This window comes from Ooceraea biroi, chromosome 4, assembly GCF_003672135.1.
Source record: "Ooceraea biroi isolate clonal line C1 chromosome 4, Obir_v5.4, whole genome shotgun sequence".
Taxonomy (NCBI): Eukaryota; Metazoa; Arthropoda; class Insecta; order Hymenoptera; family Formicidae; genus Ooceraea; species Ooceraea biroi.
This window is the reverse complement of record NC_039509.1, coordinates 8057783-8077675: the sequence shown is the minus strand read 5'-3', so window position 1 is coordinate 8077675 and position 19893 is coordinate 8057783. Positions and strand designations below refer to the sequence as shown.

General features: G+C 33.0%; 3 protein-coding genes across 4 annotated transcripts; 1 reads left to right on the top strand and 2 right to left on the bottom strand.

Moving 5' to 3' along the window:
- Positions 1 to 5054: 5054 nt before the first annotated feature.
- On the bottom strand, positions 5055 to 8137 carry LOC105279247. The gene is made up of 3 exons (XM_026968955.1): positions 8075 to 8137; positions 7570 to 7760; positions 5055 to 5137 (listed from the first exon to the last, which is right to left on the bottom strand). Exons 1-3 carry the CDS (start codon positions 8089 to 8091, stop codon positions 5055 to 5057), a joined length of 291 nt encoding a protein of 96 aa, XP_026824756.1. The 5' UTR covers positions 8092 to 8137.
- A 5032-nt stretch (positions 8138 to 13169) lies between these two features.
- LOC105286815 (DNA polymerase epsilon subunit 3) lies at positions 13170 to 14193 on the top strand. Of its 2 annotated transcripts, XM_011352041.3 has the most exons (3): positions 13170 to 13381; positions 13463 to 13577; positions 13685 to 14193. In XM_011352041.3, the coding sequence occupies exon 3, from the start codon at positions 13685 to 13687 to the stop codon at positions 14075 to 14077; it is 393 nt and encodes a 130-aa protein (XP_011350343.1). In that variant the 5' UTR covers positions 13170 to 13381; positions 13463 to 13577; the 3' UTR covers positions 14078 to 14193. The 2 variants fall into 2 exon arrangements, with proteins under 2 accessions (XP_011350343.1, XP_011350342.1); XM_011352040.3 differs by having other exon boundaries at positions 13170 to 13577.
- Positions 14194 to 14848: 655 nt separating this feature from the next.
- On the bottom strand, positions 14849 to 19728 carry LOC105286816 (translation factor GUF1 homolog, mitochondrial). The gene is made up of 7 exons (XM_011352042.3): positions 19628 to 19728; positions 18712 to 19524; positions 16890 to 17126; positions 16210 to 16475; positions 15818 to 16032; positions 15527 to 15739; positions 14849 to 15242 (listed from the first exon to the last, which is right to left on the bottom strand). The coding sequence occupies exons 1-7, from the start codon at positions 19726 to 19728 to the stop codon at positions 15117 to 15119; spliced, it is 1971 nt and encodes a 656-aa protein (XP_011350344.1). The 3' UTR covers positions 14849 to 15116.
- Positions 19729 to 19893: the final 165 nt, after the last annotated feature.

Here is a 19893-nt window from a genome sequence, read left to right as displayed (position 1 = left end):
CGGACTAATATAGCGATTTTTAATAATTAATAACTTGTTAACTATTGCGAAAATTACAAAACGGCAAAGGACTTTTCTTCTCAGTTCGATGCATTCTACCCGCTCACGAGAGCTTCATACACAATTCTGGAACACCCTGTATATCTATTTTTTTACTTACGCATGGTACGTGATATTACTATTTGGCTGCCACGTAGTGCTTTGCAGCCTGTAACACTACAATTCTTTACCATTGTAACAACTAAACCCAGTATCTATAACCTATGAACACTATTATCACCGTTAACCTATCTTATGGTACAGATTGAAAAAGGACAGCTATACCCTGCTTTCACCCTCTCTTTCTAAACGGGTCACGTGACCCGAGAACAATAGCAGTGCTCATTCCAGTTAGGATATAGTTCAATGGTTTCTCCTTAATGCCGTATCGAGGAATTGCACTACGCATATTATATTAATTATATAATTTTGAATCAATTTAATAAAACACATTTTTCGTTTTTGTGGAAACGTGAAAAATACGTTTTTAAAATTTAGGTCTAAAAACGGTTTCTATTTAAACTGTTTCTTAAATGGTACTTTATGTTTCTTAGACATTAGATACGTCTAAGAAACATATATTAGACTAACATGTGCTGCCTTGGGACTAACCGACGTTCCGTGGATCATTAATGGACGGTTCATGGAACATCGATGGACGTCTATTAGACGTTCCGTGAATCATTAATGCTTCATGGAGCCTCGATAGACGACTAACCGACGATCCGTGGATCATTTATGGACGGTTCATGGAGCATCGGTGGACGTCTATTAGACGTTCCGTGGATCATTAATGGAAACTTCATGAACCGCGATGCCACGGATCGTCGGTTAGTCGTCTATCGAGGCTCCATGAAGCATTAATGATTCACGGAACGTCTAATAGACGTCCATCGATGCTCCATGAACCGTCCATTAATGATCCACGGAACGTCTAATAGACGTCCATCGATGTTCCATGAACCGTCCATTAATGATCCACGGAACGTCGGTTAGTCCCAAGGCAGCACATGTTAGTCTAATATATGTTTCTTAGACGTATCTAATGTCTAAGAAACATAAAGTACCATTTAAGAAACAGTTTAAATAGAAACCGTTTTTAGACCTAAATTTTAAAAACGTATTTTTCACGTTTCCACAGAAACGAAAAATGTGTTTTATTAAATTGATTCAAAATTATATAATTAATATAGAAAAAAATAGTAATTTCTACTTAATTTGCGAGTATTAATTATATTTTATAGATTGTCAATAAACGTTTTTTCCAAAAAGACACGTTTCAGAACATAACCTTAATACACATACATCTTAACCCACATAAAATTATTTTTACATCATACGTTTCAATGTACTCGATTATGGAACAAGAGACAAAAATCAACATAAGTGTGTGTGTGAGATTCCCGCCTCTGATTCACCAAGCGACCGATAGATGGCCAGGCCAGGCGTGACGTTCTCGCAAGAAACATTTGCGTTATCACCTTATAAATAACCATCCGGAAAACCGATCCAGTACTCTTTTCTTCTTCTTTTCTTTTGAAATCATTATTGCTTGAAGTGATATCTCATTCCAAAAGAGTGAGATTTCACTACACGAAATTTAGAGTAATTCATAAAATATAAAAATCTAGTTTTTTTTACAAAAATGTGACTTAACTCTGTCTATCTTTGAGGCACTGATATATAGAATTGATAAATATTTTTCTGATGGTTTCTGAAACGTTTTTTCCCGAAAAAGAAACGTTCCTCTTAACGTTTTTTCGTTGGACATTTTTCTCCTAAATAAACGTTTCAATAAAATGGTTATGAAACGTTACGTTAAAACGTTTATAACGGCTTTGAAACCAATGTGTGCTGCCTGGTCGTCCTTTGAGGCTCCATGAAGCTTCCATTAATGATCCACGGAACGTCGGTTAGTCGTCCACCGAGGCTCCGTGAACCCTCTATTAATGATCCACAAAACGTCCAATCGACGTCCCATGGACGTCTGTGAAGATGTCTAATGGAGGTCCATTGGACGTGCGCAAAGCGGAACTATGGATTTCTAGTGGTTGTCCATTGGATGTCTAAAGGACGTCCACTGGATGGTCTGAACCTCCATGACAGACGTCCATTGGACGTCCGATGGAGGTTTTCGTTTTATGTGGGTTAAGATGTATGTGTATTAAGGTTATGTTCTGAAACGTGTCTTTTTGGAAAAAACGTTTATTGACAATCTATAAAATATAATGTGCATTATATTTTAAAGTAAAATTTCCTGTAAGAAAATGTTTCAGAATATAACCCAGATAACAAAATGCACGCACAGTGAGCTCATAGCAGCAGACAGATGCGTCCTCAATTGAGGCTCATATGGCTCGCACGCATATCGCTCGCACGTTGTGTAAATACATTTTCAGGTTGTATAAAAATATATTAGTATTCCCCACCTTGTGAAATAAAAGAAAATGGAATGTTTTATACAAAATTTTTATTGCAATTGTAACATTTTTAAACATTTATAGTTTTATAATTATAATGGTAATGAAATACATATAATATTCGACAAGAAAACATGCACAGCGATAGAAAAATAAAGAATATACTATAATTGCGAAACGGTAACATATGTACGTTTTTTATATTGCACGTTTTTATCTTGTCACATAACTTGCATTAATTCTGGAATATAAATTATTATATCAAGCGCAAATTAATACTGTATGGTTAAAAGAAAGAGATAAAGCAGTAAAATTATTTTCCTGCTAGTCATTCGAGTCATCCATCATGTCCTCGACGTCTTCATTTTCGAACTCGTTTTCTAGTAATTGCAATGGCTGCATTTCCTCCATGAGTTCTACATCGTCACCATCGGTGTCACGATCTGACTTACTCATTTTTGTCAAGCTGTTGCGGAACCTTTGTTTTGTACTTCGCAACTTGCATTTCGATTTTGAACATGATCCTTTCTCATGCATCCTGGCTTAGTGGAAACACGCAAATTTCAAGATTATTATTAACAAAATATGTGTGAATTTGCTGAGTATAAGTATAGAACAAAATTCGCGGTCAACATAACCTTATAATTTGTGCATGCCGTTTTCTCTATGATCGCTCAGTACTTAATATCTAGATTAACTGAAATATATTCTGCTATGTTGCTTTGCGTTTTGTATGATATAAATGAAAATGAAAGATTATACCTTAGATTAAATTCAGATTTTGGATGAGCGAAGCTGGCTGTGGCTCTGCGGTCAACACTGATGCACTGAACTGAACACTGTCAACAGCGCGAGTAATGGCGGGACATACGGAACATTACGCCGCGTCCAAAAATGGCAATGTCTATAAAGTCACAATACGTCGTAACTGTAATACGATCGAAGAATAATCGACCGTGATTGGTCGATTCTCTTACGACTTACAGTTACGACGTACTGTAGAACTGCGGTCTAATTGTATTCTCGCACGTAGATATATATATACCGTGTCACGTTGTGTGCACACATTGGTCGCATATTTGCGGCATGGTGTGATTACACACGTGATGTTACAGTGCGATCTTTTACGCATGCATGCGTGTGATCATCACAGCGTGAGTGCGAGAATGATGCGTTTTTGCGCTCACGACGTGAGTATCACGCGGTGAGAGGAATGTGAGCCGCACGTTTGCTATCTGGGAATGTACACAATAAAAAATAAGATGCATATAAAGAATGTTTCGCTTCAAAGATTAAATGATAAAATATAGAAAATATATAACCAATAACAAAATTCCGACGACTCAACTGGCAAAAAATTCTTTATTCGTTCACAACGTTTCGACCATATGGGTTGTGGTCCTTCTCAAGTGCATTATCCATAAAGGTAAGGATAAATTACCGCCTTGTAAACAGACTAATTTGATTTACCGTATCAATTGTAATGTATGCAATGCAGTGTATGTGGGGCAGACCCAGAGGAGTTTAGAGACCAGAGTTAAGCCAGCGGCACACGATGCTTGTTTTCGTGCTAGATCGCTAGATGGATTTGCGTGCTTGCTACCATGCGGGCAACTGCACTGGCAGTGCTGCTAGCTATGTTGTTGGTTTGGCTTCATACGTTGCAGGTTTTCGTGCTGGTTGCATAGTCAATTCTGTTTGAGAGACATTTGATCGTATACGAATCGCGAGTTATAAGAGTTAATGGAGACCAACATCTTTCGAGTATCAGTCATTGCCCAGTCAGTCAAACCTGCGAAGAACAGACATTGGCAAAATCTGTTCGACAAAATATGTGAGCAGAGAGGCCACAGATTGGGTACAAAATCCACCCAGTAAGCACACTGGGACATAACCTGGTGCCAGGTTGGCGGCAGAAATAGAGCAGGCTCTGCGAGAAAGTGAGCTCATTGATACAGTAAAGTGCCATTTAAAGTTACTCCCATAATTTTCTGCTAAAATAAATTGCGTGTAGAAAGTTCTAATATTTAATATAATAATATTTAATATAATAATATATACAATTCTTTATAATTTTTCCAAATTTTTTCAAAATTATAAGATATATTAAATAATACATATGATTTAAATACAAAGAAAGATATAAATATAAATAATAAAGATATAAATAAGATATAAATATAAGTATGATATATAAATATAATAATATAAAAAAAACTGGACACTGATAACGTTGACACGAATGGGATGACAAGCGTGTTGACGTCGGTCGGTTTTCTTGCAGCAAGCTGTTATATGTCGTTGAAGTTCCTAGGCAGAAAAATAACAAAATTAATAATTATTTAACGCGACATTTCCACGTAAAAAAGGCACTGAAAAGTGCCGATTGATTTAGAGGTAAATTGTGATGTTCGCAACGTTGAATTAAAGTGGCACTGAAAAGTGTCGATTGATGTTAACTGTGATGATGATCCGCGTTAAAATCATGAAAAAATGGGCACTGAAAAGTGCCGATTTTGCTATATAAGGACCAAGAGAGATCTTTTGTCCAAGCCATATCCTCTTCTTTATCTTCTTCCAGTTCCAGCTCCAGTTTTAGTTCCAGTTCCAGTTCTTCCAGTGTTCAGCTTCTCCCAGGTTCTTCATCTTCTCTGAATCTCTGGTATGAGCTGCTGTACCTGTAAATCTACATATAAAAGTTTGTCATGTTATAATTATATTTGAAAGATATCAAGAGACACGGTAGTGTCTCGCGCCAAGTTCACGCGCAGCGCAATGGCAGCGAGAGACGGACCGTGTATCTTTACGCGAGCTGACTAGTTGAAACTAGCTGAAATTTGCGGATCTTAATAACGCGTGGATCGATCGAGTTAAGAACAGGCTCAATCGATTCTGCGTACTCGAATTATATAATGAAAGTGTTTTTATTTTTCTCGTACATGCCCGGTGAAGGGAGATATTACAATGCAAAGTCCACATCGTGACAATTTTCATTAAGAAACTCTCTTGTCGTCGTCGTCGTCGTCGTTTTGGCACGAAAATGTACAGTTCATTCTTTGTATACTAGATGGCGTTTACGAGTTATTATCGACTGCGGGGTGTGTTCGGGGATTCAAATAACAAGAATCAAGAGATACGGTAGTGTCTCACGTATGTGAACCTGGCACCCGACTTTTAAAAAATTAAGTTTTTACTACGGGTATATATTATTATCAATTATCAATATTATTTTATTCATTCAAATAACAAAAATCAAGAGACGATAGTGTCTCACGTATGTGAACCTGACCACGTATGATACCCGACTTTTAAAAAATTAAGTTTTTAATACGGATTATATATACTAGGGGTTGACTTTTGATTATAATATATAGGGTGTCCGATTTTAATTGACCAACCCGAAAAACTTGTAGTTGTTATTCTAGAAACATTTGACACGATAGATTAAACTTTATTTTTTCCAATGAGTAATTATATTGATACTGGGTGTCGACTTTTAATTAATATATAGGGTGTCCAATTTTTAATGACCAAGCGAAAAACTTATATTTGCGATTTTATAATATACTGGGTATCGAATTTGGTTGTAATATATAGGGTGTCCGATTTTTATTGACCAACCGAAAAACTTGTATTTGCGATTTTATAATATACTGGGTATCGACTTTTGGTTGTAATATATAGGGTGTCCGATTTTTATTGACCAACCGAAAAACTTGTATTTGCGATTTTATAATATACTGGGTATCGACTTTTGGTTGTAATATATAGGGTGTCCGAATTTTATTGACCAACGGAGAAAAACTTGTATTTGTGATTCCAGAAATATTTGACATGATAAATTGAACTTTCTGTATACCGATAATTAATTATAATATACTGAGTGTTGACATTCGATTATAATAAAAAAATAAATGATATCTCACAAAAATTACCTTTTTTGAAAAAGGGGAAAAAAGGCTCCAAGTACACGTACCAGTCGCAACCAACCAAATAAAAATTAATCTATTAAACAAATGTATATACATAAAATTAACCAAGTAAAAATTAATTTATTAAAAAAATGTATATAAACCTATAAAAAATATGATATCGAAAAATGGTACCAAGTAATACTTTACCAGTCACAACTAACCAAATAAAAATTAATCTCTTAAAAAAATTTCATATATTCAGGGTGTTAAATTTCAAACGTAACAGGTGGAATATCTCGTAAACAATGCATTTTAGAAAAAATTGTTTCCTACAAAAGTTATAAGGTTTCGGAGGGAACATAACATAGTAATATTCATATAACCTTGGGCGGCGCCTCCAAGGTCAAGTGGAGGTGAGAATGAATTTTTTAAATGGAAACCCATATTTTTTATTATTACATTTTTTTCTACTAATTAATTTGAACAACTTTTGTCTAAAGCATATTTTTATTTACCTAATATTTTTTAAGATATTCAAGAAAAACTTGATAATTTTTTCAACATTCAGTTTACGATATTGAAGATTAAATGACGGAACGAAAGGATTCAGAAAAGAAAAAATAAAATAATTAATGAAGTAAATAAGAGATAGACTTTATTAATAAATCTTCATTCAAAAATGAAAGAATTTGGTTGACTTCGTTACTTTTTCTACAAATTCTTTTTGCAAAAATTCTTTCATTTTTGAATTAAGATTTATTAATAAAGTCTATTTCTTATTTGCTTCATTAATTATTTTATTTTTTCTTTTCTGAATCCTTTCGTTCCGTCATTTAATCTTCAATATCGTAAACTGAATGTTGAAAGAGTTATCAAGTTTTTCTTGAATATCTTAAAAAATATTAGGTAAATAAAAAAATGCTTTAGACAAAAGTTGTTCAAATTAATTAGTAGAAAAAAATGTAATAATAAAAAATATGGGTTTCCATTTAAAAAATTCATTCTCACCTCCACTTGACCTTGGAGGCGCCGCCCAAGGTTATATGAATATTACTATGTTATGTTCCCTCCGAAACCTTATAACTTTTGTAGGAAACAATTTTTTCTAAAATGCATTGTTTACGAGATATTCCACCTGTTACGTTTGAAATTTAACACCCTGTATATAAAAATAAAAAATAGTAATGCTAAAGAACTTGGCGCTGTTGCATGTAAAATTTTTCTTTCTCTACTTACGGTATCAAAAAAGATATCGTCGGTTGCACCTTCAAAAGCGTCCATTTCTCTTATGGACGATATTGGTAGGATCCTTGGCTTCCGCACTTGATTAGGGCGATCCCGATTTCGCTGGTGCCTCACTATCTCTTCGAGTAGGGTATTCATCCTTCTGCAGATGATAAAGAAAAATAAAGGTGATTATCATTTATTATTCACTCACTGAGATGACTATCACTTATTAATATGAAATGAGTCAGAAAGTTGCGGCGATATTTAAACAGACGCTGCTAAGTATTATTAGATTTTTGCAAAGGAGAGAAATTACATTGAATAAATGTTTGAAGATAAAAATAAATTATTTATAATATTATTTATAATATTATCAATCCAAGTTGGCAAAGTTACAGCGCGTATTTGTAGAATACTAATTATATTTATAAAATACTAATTCAATCCAATAAATACAATATATTGCATACTTACTTCAGTTCTGCCTCCATACGATCTAATCGTTGGTCACTTTTGTTACGCCACTCGTTCCTGCAATCATTAAATAATATTACGAATAATGAAATTTATTGTGTGCATGTACAGAATATATTTTCAAATGAAGGTGTTTTTTTCTTATGTCTTTTAATAGTATGCCATGTAATGTCAGCGCTCTGATGACAGAATGGGTTCAGAGCGCTGACATTGCATACTATTAAAAGACATAAGAAAAAAACACCTTTATTTGAAAATATATAAATTTTTATGTATTATCTGTTTTTACGTTTCGATAATGTAAACCAGAGTTCGGCAAGATTTGCACGCGGCAGCCGATTTTCAGCTAGCGCCGCCTCGCGCTATTCCCCTTACCTCGAGCCCCGCGCGCAGTCAACAAGCTGCTCGCGGCTCAGGACCGTATGACACGTGTATATCTACATATATTTCCAATAGCTTTCCACGTCACCCGTGAGGTATTGTTGACGCGTTTTTTTTTTAAGTGGTATCCCTAGTAGGCCTAATCCACCCTATGACCCTAAAACAACCTTTTAAGGAATAAAATAGAAGAATGAAATTACTAATTAAATGAAAACTATTCGAACAATTCAAATTATGAAGGCAATTTTCGAGATCTTTTAAAGACGAGAGTAGAAACATCGATTTCCATATTGCATGTAGCAAGTCGCATAAGACGCGGTAAAGAATCATCACTTAAAGAAGAACGTTTTTCGTTTTTTATCAATTTCATTTTCGAAAATGAAGTTTCACATAAATATGTGGAACCAAACATGGAATAAATTCGAAGTCCGGAATTTCGCAGCTTGGGATATGATGATGTTGATAAAATTTTATAAAAATCAGCACCGGTTTCTTTAATCGTTTTGAGAGAAATATCAGTGTGTAAATCACACAATTCATCCTGCAAATCAAGGTGTTATTCTTCGATTAATTCTTTTCAAGAATCCCCTTACAGGCTGTAAGTTACAGCGTCAATCGAATGCTACATAAAACAATATTCATTCAGTAAATAACAATATTATATTAGTGAACACTGTCAATTAACGTATTTAAACATTAGTTAGCATTGTCAGTTAACGTATTACTTGATGATGTAGCAGCGCCAAGTTCTTTAGCATTACTATTTTTTATTTTTATATACAGGGTGATTCGTATAAAGTGACCGATTTAATTATTAGTGAAATTTGAAGACATATGAAAAAAGAGTTTATACCGATATGTTTAGTACAAAGGGGGATACCATATAACGGATACGATTATTTTATGAGTAGAGGCGTTGAGGACATTTCAAAGTCAACTTCTTTTTTTTAATGGGATGCTGTATTTTTTATTTTATAGGATAGTAGCCCTTTTTAATATAAATTTAATGATACATTGCATAAAAGCATTCAAGGTCAATCAAGGCCAAAAATACATGATAAAATAAAATTCAAATGTATGATCTGTATTTCTGTTCTTCACAATAAATGTTCAAAGTTTTGACCTTGAACTCGACGACACAGATGAATTGTCTTGCTCGTGATATAATCCGTAATATTGAACGGGCACTATGTCTATGTCGATCTGGATATCGTTCATTTAATACTCTTGCAGTTTCAGCTGCATTTTTTCCACATTCACCAAAAGTTATCAAAATGTCTACAATTTGTGAATTATTGTAATTAGCCATTACGTTCAGTGCTACGACTAATCTCATACTAAGGCTGCGTTCGCTTTGGCACTCACAACGTTTGTAAGCATCACTTTTCCTTACAATCTTCGTAATAATAACATTATGATAGCAGTTTCCAAAGAAAACACAGCTCATAAACATAGACCTAGACATACTGAGAGCCAAAGCGAACGACAGACGGATATACAGATCATACATTTGAATTTTATTTTATCATGTATTTTTGGTCTTGATGGACCTTGAATGTTTTTATGTAATGTATCATTGAATTTATATTAAAAAGGGCTACTATCCTATAAAATAAAAAATACAGCATCCCATTAAAAAAAAGAAGTTGACTTTGAAATGTCCTCAACGCCTCCACTCATAAAATAATCGTATCCGTTATATGGTGTCCCCCTTTGTACTGAACATATCGGTATAAACTCTTTTTTCATATGTCTTCAAATTTCACTAATAATTAAATCGGTCACTTTATACGAATCACCCTGTATATATCTAACAAAGACATATTAGCCGACTTAACCATACCTGTCTTTCAAAACGAGTCAAAGCAACGTTTAAAGCCTATTACACAATGCAAAGGAACAGGGAATAACCAATCGCGTTACACGATTTGAGTACGGATGACCAAATCGAGCAACGCGATTGGCTATTCCCTGTTCCTGTTGCCTGTTCCTTTGCATTGTGTAATAGGCTTACGCTGGAGACACAATGCGAGGCGATAGCGATAGGAACAGGGAATAACCAATCGCGTTGCTCGATTTGGTCATCCGTACTCAAATCGTGTAACGCGATTGGTTATTCCCTGTTCCTATCGCTATCGCCTCGCATTGTGTCTCCAGCTTTAAACGCAGAATAAGATATGTATTCCACGTCACATTATCATTACTTTAATGTAAACTTATTAGTTAATGTAAGCTCAAAAGTAAGTCCAATATTTTTTTTTTTAAATCAAATAGATACAAAAGGCTCAACAAAACCATCATATCCAGTTTTACCCTATGGTGGCACGTTGTCCGATCTCTGTTATAGGATCTCTATGGCCCGTATTCATAGTCGGATCTTATATTTAAGGCGATCCTGGAGTTGCTAGTGATCTTTTTTGTCACTAGCTCTCGTTACAGCGATCGAGCGGAATCATTAGATTTTCCTGCACGCTAATCTTTTTATTAGTTGCACAGAATAATAATTCCTTCTCCACGATTAAAGTACACACAATAATGAATTGTAAGCTGTTCGTTTTTATCTTCAAAATGAGGAAAAATTTGACAGTTACAGTTTTGTTATCGGCTAGCCGAATTTTTCTTCATTTTGAAGATAAAAACGACCAGTTTACAATTCATTATTGTGTGTACTTTAATCGTGGAGAAGGAATTATTATTCTGTGCAACTAATAAAAAGATTAGCGTGTAGGAAAATTTAGTGATTCCGCTCGGTTGCTGTAACGAGAGCTAGTGACAAAAAAGTTCACTAGCAACTCCAGGATCGCCTTAAGACCGTCTTAAGGGGATACTGGAGTGACTAGGGAACTTTTTCGCGATGGTGCTGCCATTTGCACAAAAAAAATGCTTTTTATAAAAATTTCGCAATTCGTACGCACAAAATTGCGGTTGTTTACAATCGGGATAAAATAAAGGAATGTAATGAAGCTTTTCGAAGTGACTTTAGAAGTGTAATAAAAAAGAATAGTATGAATGAAAATCTTGCATGTATGTATAAGTATGTACAAGATTTTCATTCATACTATTCTTTTTTATTACACTTCTAAAGTCACTTCGAAAAGCTTCATTACATTCCTTTATTTTATCCCGATTGTAAACAACCGCAATTTTGTGCGTACGAATTGCGAAATTTTTATAAAAAGCATTTCAACTGTAATTTTTGTATATGTATGTGTTCAATTGGCAACACTTTTCACTAGTCACTCCAGGATCCCCTTAAGGGGATGCTAGAGTTGCTAGTGAACTATTTTTTTACTATAGCGATGGTAATTGCAGTTTCGAAAATTCTCTTTATTGTTTGTGCAGAATAAAAAATCCTTTTCCACAAATGAAGTATAGATAGAAAGAAAGTCCGCTCTACAGGATTTTATATTTAAAATGGAAAAAAGTTAGAAAAGACAAATGCAAGTTTTTAACTTTTTTCCATTTTGAATATAAAGTCCAGTAGAGCGGACTTTCTTTCTATCTATACTTCATTTGTGGAAAAGGATTTTTTATTCTGCACAAGCAATAAAGAGAATTTTCGAAACTGCAATTACCATCGCTATAGTGAAAAAATAGTTCACTAGCAGTTCCAGCATCCCCTTAAGTTTATCTGCAGATGCTGTATGAATCATTTCATTGGCTATGGAGTATCTGCAGATATACTTAAGACGGTCTTAAATATAAGATCCGATCACAGTATAAGGATATATAGTAGGGACAAGCACCCGTTTTCGAGTCAGCCGCGCAGATTTGCTTGCGCATCCCAAGCGGCCATGTTCGCGGCTTCCAATCCCGTTCAAAGTAAAGAACGCACATTATCTCCGTAACTGTGATCACATATAGATAGAGAAACATAACCAAACATAAAAATTCGTATATTGTATTGTATTGTTTGTTTTGTGCTTTTGTTAAAAACAATGTCTAAGAGAATACATCGAGTGTGTGCGGTGCAAAATTGTTTTCACAATGATTAATGATGATAATATATCATTTTTTCGCTTTCCAAAAGAGAAAGAAAAGTATGCATTACTTATGTATTTATAAAATATGTAATTTGTTTTAAGAAAACACATTAAAAATATTTGCTGATAGCGGTGGTTTCTAATATTATTGATACGCTACTTGCCGCCCGAAGACATGGCGGATCGGCTGAAAAAGATCAAAAGTGCCGACGCTCTTTGTCCCTACTGTATATCATTATACTGTGATCCGACTATGAATACGGACCTATCTGGCTTCAATGTCTCATTGGCTGTAAAGCCCGGTGTCCACGATGCTAGAAATCGGTTCGAGATCTCGGTCCGAGAAATATGTAGCTAATCAACTTGCACTTTTACGAAAAAGCCGCAAGTTGATTGGCTACATATTTCTCGGACCGATTTCTAGCATCGTGGACACCGGGCTTTACAAAAAGATGCGTATGAACACATCTGGTATTCTTCCACCATGATTTCGGCTAACTACTGAGTAATAAACATTTAATTACAATTAACTGAAGGACTCACAAACCTTTTTAATCACACTTCATTATTCTTCAAATGAAATGCAAACGATTGCATATAACAGTACCTTAAAATTACGTTCAATTCCGGTCAAGTGTATACGAATGTTATTAAACCCGATTAATGTTGCCGTGTAAACTTGGTCATTGGCTTAAAGAGTCCAACGTGAACGCACCCTAAGTATTACATATATGGCTTTCTTCAGCTCGAGTAAATCTTGGTCTTTTTTCTGTTGTGTACTTGTTAACAGATACAGAGAGTGCAAATAGAATAAACAAACTTTTTGAATTGTTTAAAACGAAAAATACATGAAAATTTGTTTTACGTTATGCTATTTTCATTCATCGATTGTGGGATTACTTTTCTCGAGTTTCAATTTGGTTTATACAATCTGTTTTATTTTGTAAGAAAGCAATTGCTATTATTTACTATTATCGCTACAAAGTTTTACTTATTCCATTATGTTTACTTCCGTTGCATGTAGGAACTATGAAGTGGATTTGTGTACATAATTTGACTGCGAAAAAAAACTAATCTCACATTGTGCCGGATAACCTCACCTTTAACCTAAATTTAACCTAATTATTAAAAAAATTGAGGTAATTATAATAAATTTTTATACTTTTTGTTTAATATATATTTATATAAATATTATTATAATAAATGAAACGTATTAGAACATTTATGATATATAAATGATGGGTAGATGGCTGAGCGACTAGAGGATCTGAACTTGCCTAATGCCGTCGTGACCAGGATCATCAAGGAAGCTTTGCCAGATGGAATAACGATTGGAAAAGATGCTAGAATAGCGGTGGCGAAGGCTGCATCAATTTTTATTCTCTATCTGACATCCTCCGCTAATGTAATAGCAAAGAAGGGCAATCGCAAGACGATCAGTGGACCAGATGTGATTCAGGCAATGGTGGACATTGAGTTTGATCAGTTTGTAGATACGCTTCAGGAATCGCTGGAGAACTTCAGGAAAGTACAAAAGGAGAAAAAGGATGCGACATCGAAGAAGAAACAACAAAAGAAGGATGAAGATGATATGAATTGCGAGGAGGAACCAGTAGCGAAGGAAATTGCAGTTTTCTAAGACTTTATTTTCGTATATTGTTCTAAAGCAAGCATATTAAGAATAATAAGATAAGATATTTATAAAATATGAAACGCTACATATGTGAGTAATAAAAATGTGCTTTGAGCAAAATATTGAGCCTCAAGGAAGAAATTTCCTGCTTTTTATTACATTAATTGATTTATTATTACTATTAACAAAATTGAAAAAAGGAGAATATTACTGTTCCATTAATTAATTAATCGCACAATAATTCAACGCCACTTTTAAGGTTTACGTGAAAAATGTATATAACATTTTTTCGTTCTCATTATATCTATTCCATAGCATAGAAAGCTTTCAGACTATCACACAGTTAAATGTAAGTCGACCGACCATTTTGACGAAGTAACTGACCAATTTTGCGCAAAATATATATATGTTATTTTCCACTTTGCAACAAAACTTTACATGCCAAAACCAAGATGGTTTTGAGATAGCCAATCTTATACAAATAATGAGTTTACCAAAGTGATGGTTTTAGTATTTCTTTAGGTAGAATTAAACACTCCTTCCTATTTTATAATAAAAAATACCAATTTCTATTTAAAACAATGAAGTTGATCTTCAAATAACTTTGAAAAATGTTACCTAACAGCAATTTAAGGTCACGATATTATGTAGCTCTTAAAATTCTACAACGTTTGTCTGAAACATTTTTTTTCTACTACTTCGTTATTTCCAGATGTTTGACTATCGAAAATAAAATGGAACATCCTGTAAATACCTCATATATATATATATATATATATATAATTTATATAAATAATTTATTTTACATAGAATATACAAGTTCCGATAATAATCTAATCCTTGCTCGTATGAAGGTTTGAGTTGAACAGAAAAATCTTACATCGTTTTGCGATCTATGAACTCAACAATGAAAATAATCAAGAAATAAGGAAACTTTTTCAACTAATTTTTAGTAAATATTTTACTACTCAATTCACGTATGGTCAAAATTCAAATGTAAAACTGTAAAAGCCTGTTTTCAATCCTAATGACAGAATAAACTCTATTATTTTTTTAGCACGCTTATAAAAGTATCTCGGGGTAAAGAAATTGTTCCTATTTTTCTCATTTTCTTCTTTCCTTCCGCTTGTTGCGCCAGCAATTTCTTCCTTCTAGTGACATCACCGCCATACTGAAAACAATTATTTTAAATATTGATGATGCAATTTTTAAATAAAAACTTTGTATTAAATTTGTTTGCTTTATATTATATATTATCTCCTTTTTCTTCTGAGTTTTATCTAGTTCTTTTTGCGTATCTTCTACTTGGTGCAATTTTCTGATTTCACTTTTTTTTTTAAACATTTTTATGAAAACAAAATATGATTAAAACAATTTTATGAAGTTCGTTTTTGCGTGTACATTTGGCATCTTTTTGACCCTTTTTAAAAAAGGTAATTACATATAATTACTTACCAATTTCGCTGTTACATCCTTTCTGTAAGCTTTTAAAGTTTCTCTTGCGATCACTTTACCTCCTATTGCTGCTTGAATTGCTATTTCAAACAGTTGTCGAGGAATAGTCTCTAGAAGCTTGATGCACAACTTTTTACCTGTCTGCATTGCTTTGTCTTTATACACAATTGTACTTAACTCTTCCACCAATTTTCCATTTAAAAGGATATCTAACTAAAATGTATACATAAAAATTAAATTATGATATAATTTATTATGAAACTGCATAGCAGAATAATAATATTTAATTACTTTTACGATGTTGGACGGTTGATAGCCGTAATCTTCATAATCAAAACTAGCATAACCAGAACTTATGCTTTTCAAAGTGTCATGAAAGTCAAGGATTATTTCGCACAATGGCATTATATATTGTAGCATGTATCTGTCACTGCCAATAGTCTTGCTCAATTTTTCTATGCCCCGTCTTTCTCGACAGAGTGACGTAATCCCATTCATATAATCAACTACACATTTTATAAAGCATTAGGATTACTCTAGAAGTGTTAATAATAAAGATGAAAATTACAAACTCTATTTTCGCATTTTTGAAATGAAAAAATTTGAATATATAATTTTTTCATTCATTTCCAAATCTATTTTTTTGCTTCGTGCTAATATATTTTAATATTAATGAAAAATACCTGGCGTTATCACAGTTATCATGACCATGGGTTCGTAAAATTCGGTGACAACTTGTGGGTTTGGAAAATGCGTTGGATTATTAAAAGTTATTGTATCGCTTTGATATTTCGCTATGCTTTTACTGCCAAAAAGTTTTGCCTTATACGTAACGGCGGGAGCTGTAATTATTGGCTGCGCCCCATATTCTTGTTCAAGTCGCTGACTGAAAACCTCCATATGTAGTAAGCCCAAGAAACCAAGACGCCACCCTCTTCCAAGTGCGACGCTGTAACATTTTCGCTTGTAAATTTTTCATCATGTAAAAAACAATTATCAATGTAATTGAATACAACTACAGTAAACTCACATTAGTTTAGAACGTTTATTGTCAAATTAGGAATGCTCATAAATCCTATCCAAATTGTTTGGGAGAAATTGTGGCAGAAATTTGGGAGAAAAACAAAATATCATTGAAATAAAAATTTTTTTCGCGTTTTTTAGTGTTACATAGATTGACACACGTGTAGAATTAATAAAAATGGTAAATTACTTAAACAAGCAATATAATAACTTCAAATACAAGTATAATAACTATATATGCTAAAAATGGCATTATTATTATTTACAAACAATGTTCTTAATAATCCATGTAAAATAGGATACCCTATACAATTAAACTTTAAATTGATCAAAGTTATACCTTGATTCTAGTGCAACAGTTACAGCACTGTCGTTTAATGTAAGTTTGTCAATAGCTGCTTGCAAAGATATGAATTGTGATTGATCCATTGGATATACTCCTGCAAATACCATCGGTTTGGGTGGTTTAAATCCTTCTAAAGAATCGACAGATTGATGTCGGAGATACAAAGTATCACCAATGTGAGTTTCCTTAGATTTCATATTGCACGATATAGTGCCTACTTGTCCTGCAAATCTAAATGTTAAATATATATAAGCTACATGTGGTCATTTGTTTATGCCACAGTGATGTTATAAAATATCGCAATTATTACAAATTATTATACAAAATATTGAATATTTAGTAAAAATATATTAACATTTATTGTATCGGGTTAATCAAAAGGTTCGGTCCGATTTTCAATTTTTCAAATCAATTTTTAAAAATGAGATATTTAAGAAAAAAAGAAATAAAACTAGAAAATTTAATAAACACATATACATATGATCAATTGAAACTCATATGCTAGCAACACTGGATTATGACAAAGTAATAAACACAGTACGAACTGTAAAAAATGTTTAATACAAAGTTTTAAATAAATTTTAGATAAACAATAATCGGATTTTATTCTATTAGATTGACAGGAAAGTCTCTGCGGATTTTTTTAGCAAGATTTAAACGCAAATCTTTATATTATAATAATTCTTAATACAAAGGTTTAGGCTTGCATTTCGCTAAAAAAAATCTGCATAAATTTTCCCAATATTAAAAATAAACGAAAATAGATAAAAGGATCCTCTTGAAGGATTTACTTGCTTTTTATAAATGTATTACTAAATGTTAATTTGTAGCTTCAAACTTTTTGTATGTCTGAAATTCACGATTATTTTAAAATAATCACAATAATATTTAAAACAGTAAAGTACATATACATATTAGCATCACTATTAGCATTAAGATGGGAAACAAAACAATGAAAATGAAATATTAAAGAATTTAAACATTTTAACATCTTTAAAAAAATGACATTGGAAAGAATTTTTGATAACTGTCTATGCAGGCAGTTCGTCTATAATCTCTACTTATATATCAAAATTTTTATTATATCATATTCAGTCATCAAAACTAATTAAATCTGAAATATTTCTCACATTGCCAAAAACAGAAAATAATTATGCATCCAGTTTCTATAGGTTTCCATAAGTAGGATTGTTTACATCATCTACATTGTCTACATCAAAGTAAAATATCAAATGTCTTATAAATTTTTAATTTCTTAATAATCTTGATATTTCTTCTCTGTGCAAAATAATAAAAATTATTATTATTATCTGGCCATTCCAGCCAGACTTTGAGATCTTATAGGACATTTAATTCTGAACAAAAAGTTTCCTATAGACATGGATCAAAAAATGCTTCTTCAAAAAATTAACGCCCAAAACCATCTGAAATCACGGTTATTTTATACATTTTTACAAATAACAAGTATGCGTTTTTTACCAAAAAGTATCGAAACAAAAGTTGTAGAGATTTAAATTATCTTTTAAATGATATCAAAATGATTGTAGTACGTTCCATAGGTTTTGAAATAACCAGTTTCAAATGTACAAAAAAGTGTTTTGACTTCGTGATTCATGATTGCAGAGGTTTTTGAGTGCTCACTTTTTAAGGAAGCATTTTGCGACCCATGTTTATAGGAAATTTTTTGTTCAGAATTAAATTTCCTATAAGATCTCAAAGGCCGGAATGTTTGGGCCTACCCTATATACTCATTTAATGCATAATATAAAATACAATTTTGTTTGAAAGAAAAAGCATGAAAATGATACTCACTTACATTGTCTTCACATTTTCTTCTCGAGGTCTAAGAAGAGAAATATTTCTAATTTCATATGATTTCTTCATATATGTAGAAGTAATGTATTTGCCAACACTCAATTGTCCATCTTTGACATAAATTAAAGAAATTGCTCCCTTATGTTTATCGTACCAGCTATCAAATATTAGCGCTCTGAACGGTTCGTCCCTACATACCACGGGTGGTGGAATTTTTTCAACAACAGCATCTAAAACTTTATCGATTCCAATACCTAACTTAGCGGATATTTTGATGACATCTACATCCTCTATGCCAAATAATGCCTGTAATTGATTCTGTACTCTTTCAGGATTGGCATTCTTCAAATCTATTTTATTAATTACTGGTATCACTACGAGATCTTTCTCTCGTGCCAGATAGTAATTAGCTACTGTTTGAGCTTGGATTCCGTCATTTGCATCAACTAATAGTATAACCCCTTGACAGGGAGACAATGATCGTTGAACTTCTGCTGAAAAATCCACATGACCTGGTGTATCTATAAGATTTAGCAAGTGTTTCTTTCCTTGATACATGTAGTTTAACGAAGCTGTCTGTGCTTTCACGGTAATTCCACGTTCTCTTTCAACTTGCAAATTGTCTAAAACTTGCTTCCCAGAGTTCACTTTTATAGCACCTGTTAATTCCAGTAGCCTATCTGCGAGTGTGCTTTTGCCATGATCGACATGTGCTACTATGCTAAAATTACGAATAGCTTCAACTGATATATCATATTCCACGTCCGTCGTTATCTGTGCGGCAAAACATATTTTTGATGAATATATCCATCTCCTAAAAAGTAAAATAAAAACAAGGTTTTATAACATATATAACATATATTATTTCCGTAATACTTTTTCGCTCTAAATTAAAAATTTTTATTAAAAGATATAACCTTTGTTGCTTGAAAACTTTTACATTGTGGATGGCACGAGAGATACTAGTACATAATAAATTGTGCATATTATGCATATTATGCATTTTTAGATATATCATATAAAGAAATGTTCAATTGACCATGCGGTAGATTTCAGATTGTGTTTCATGCAGACTGCAGCATTTTCTTGTACATACAAGACTTTTTTATTGTTACTGTTATATTACGTTCATGGAAAATGTAAGAAAGAAAATATAGGTTAGAACATACTACAAGTATGGACT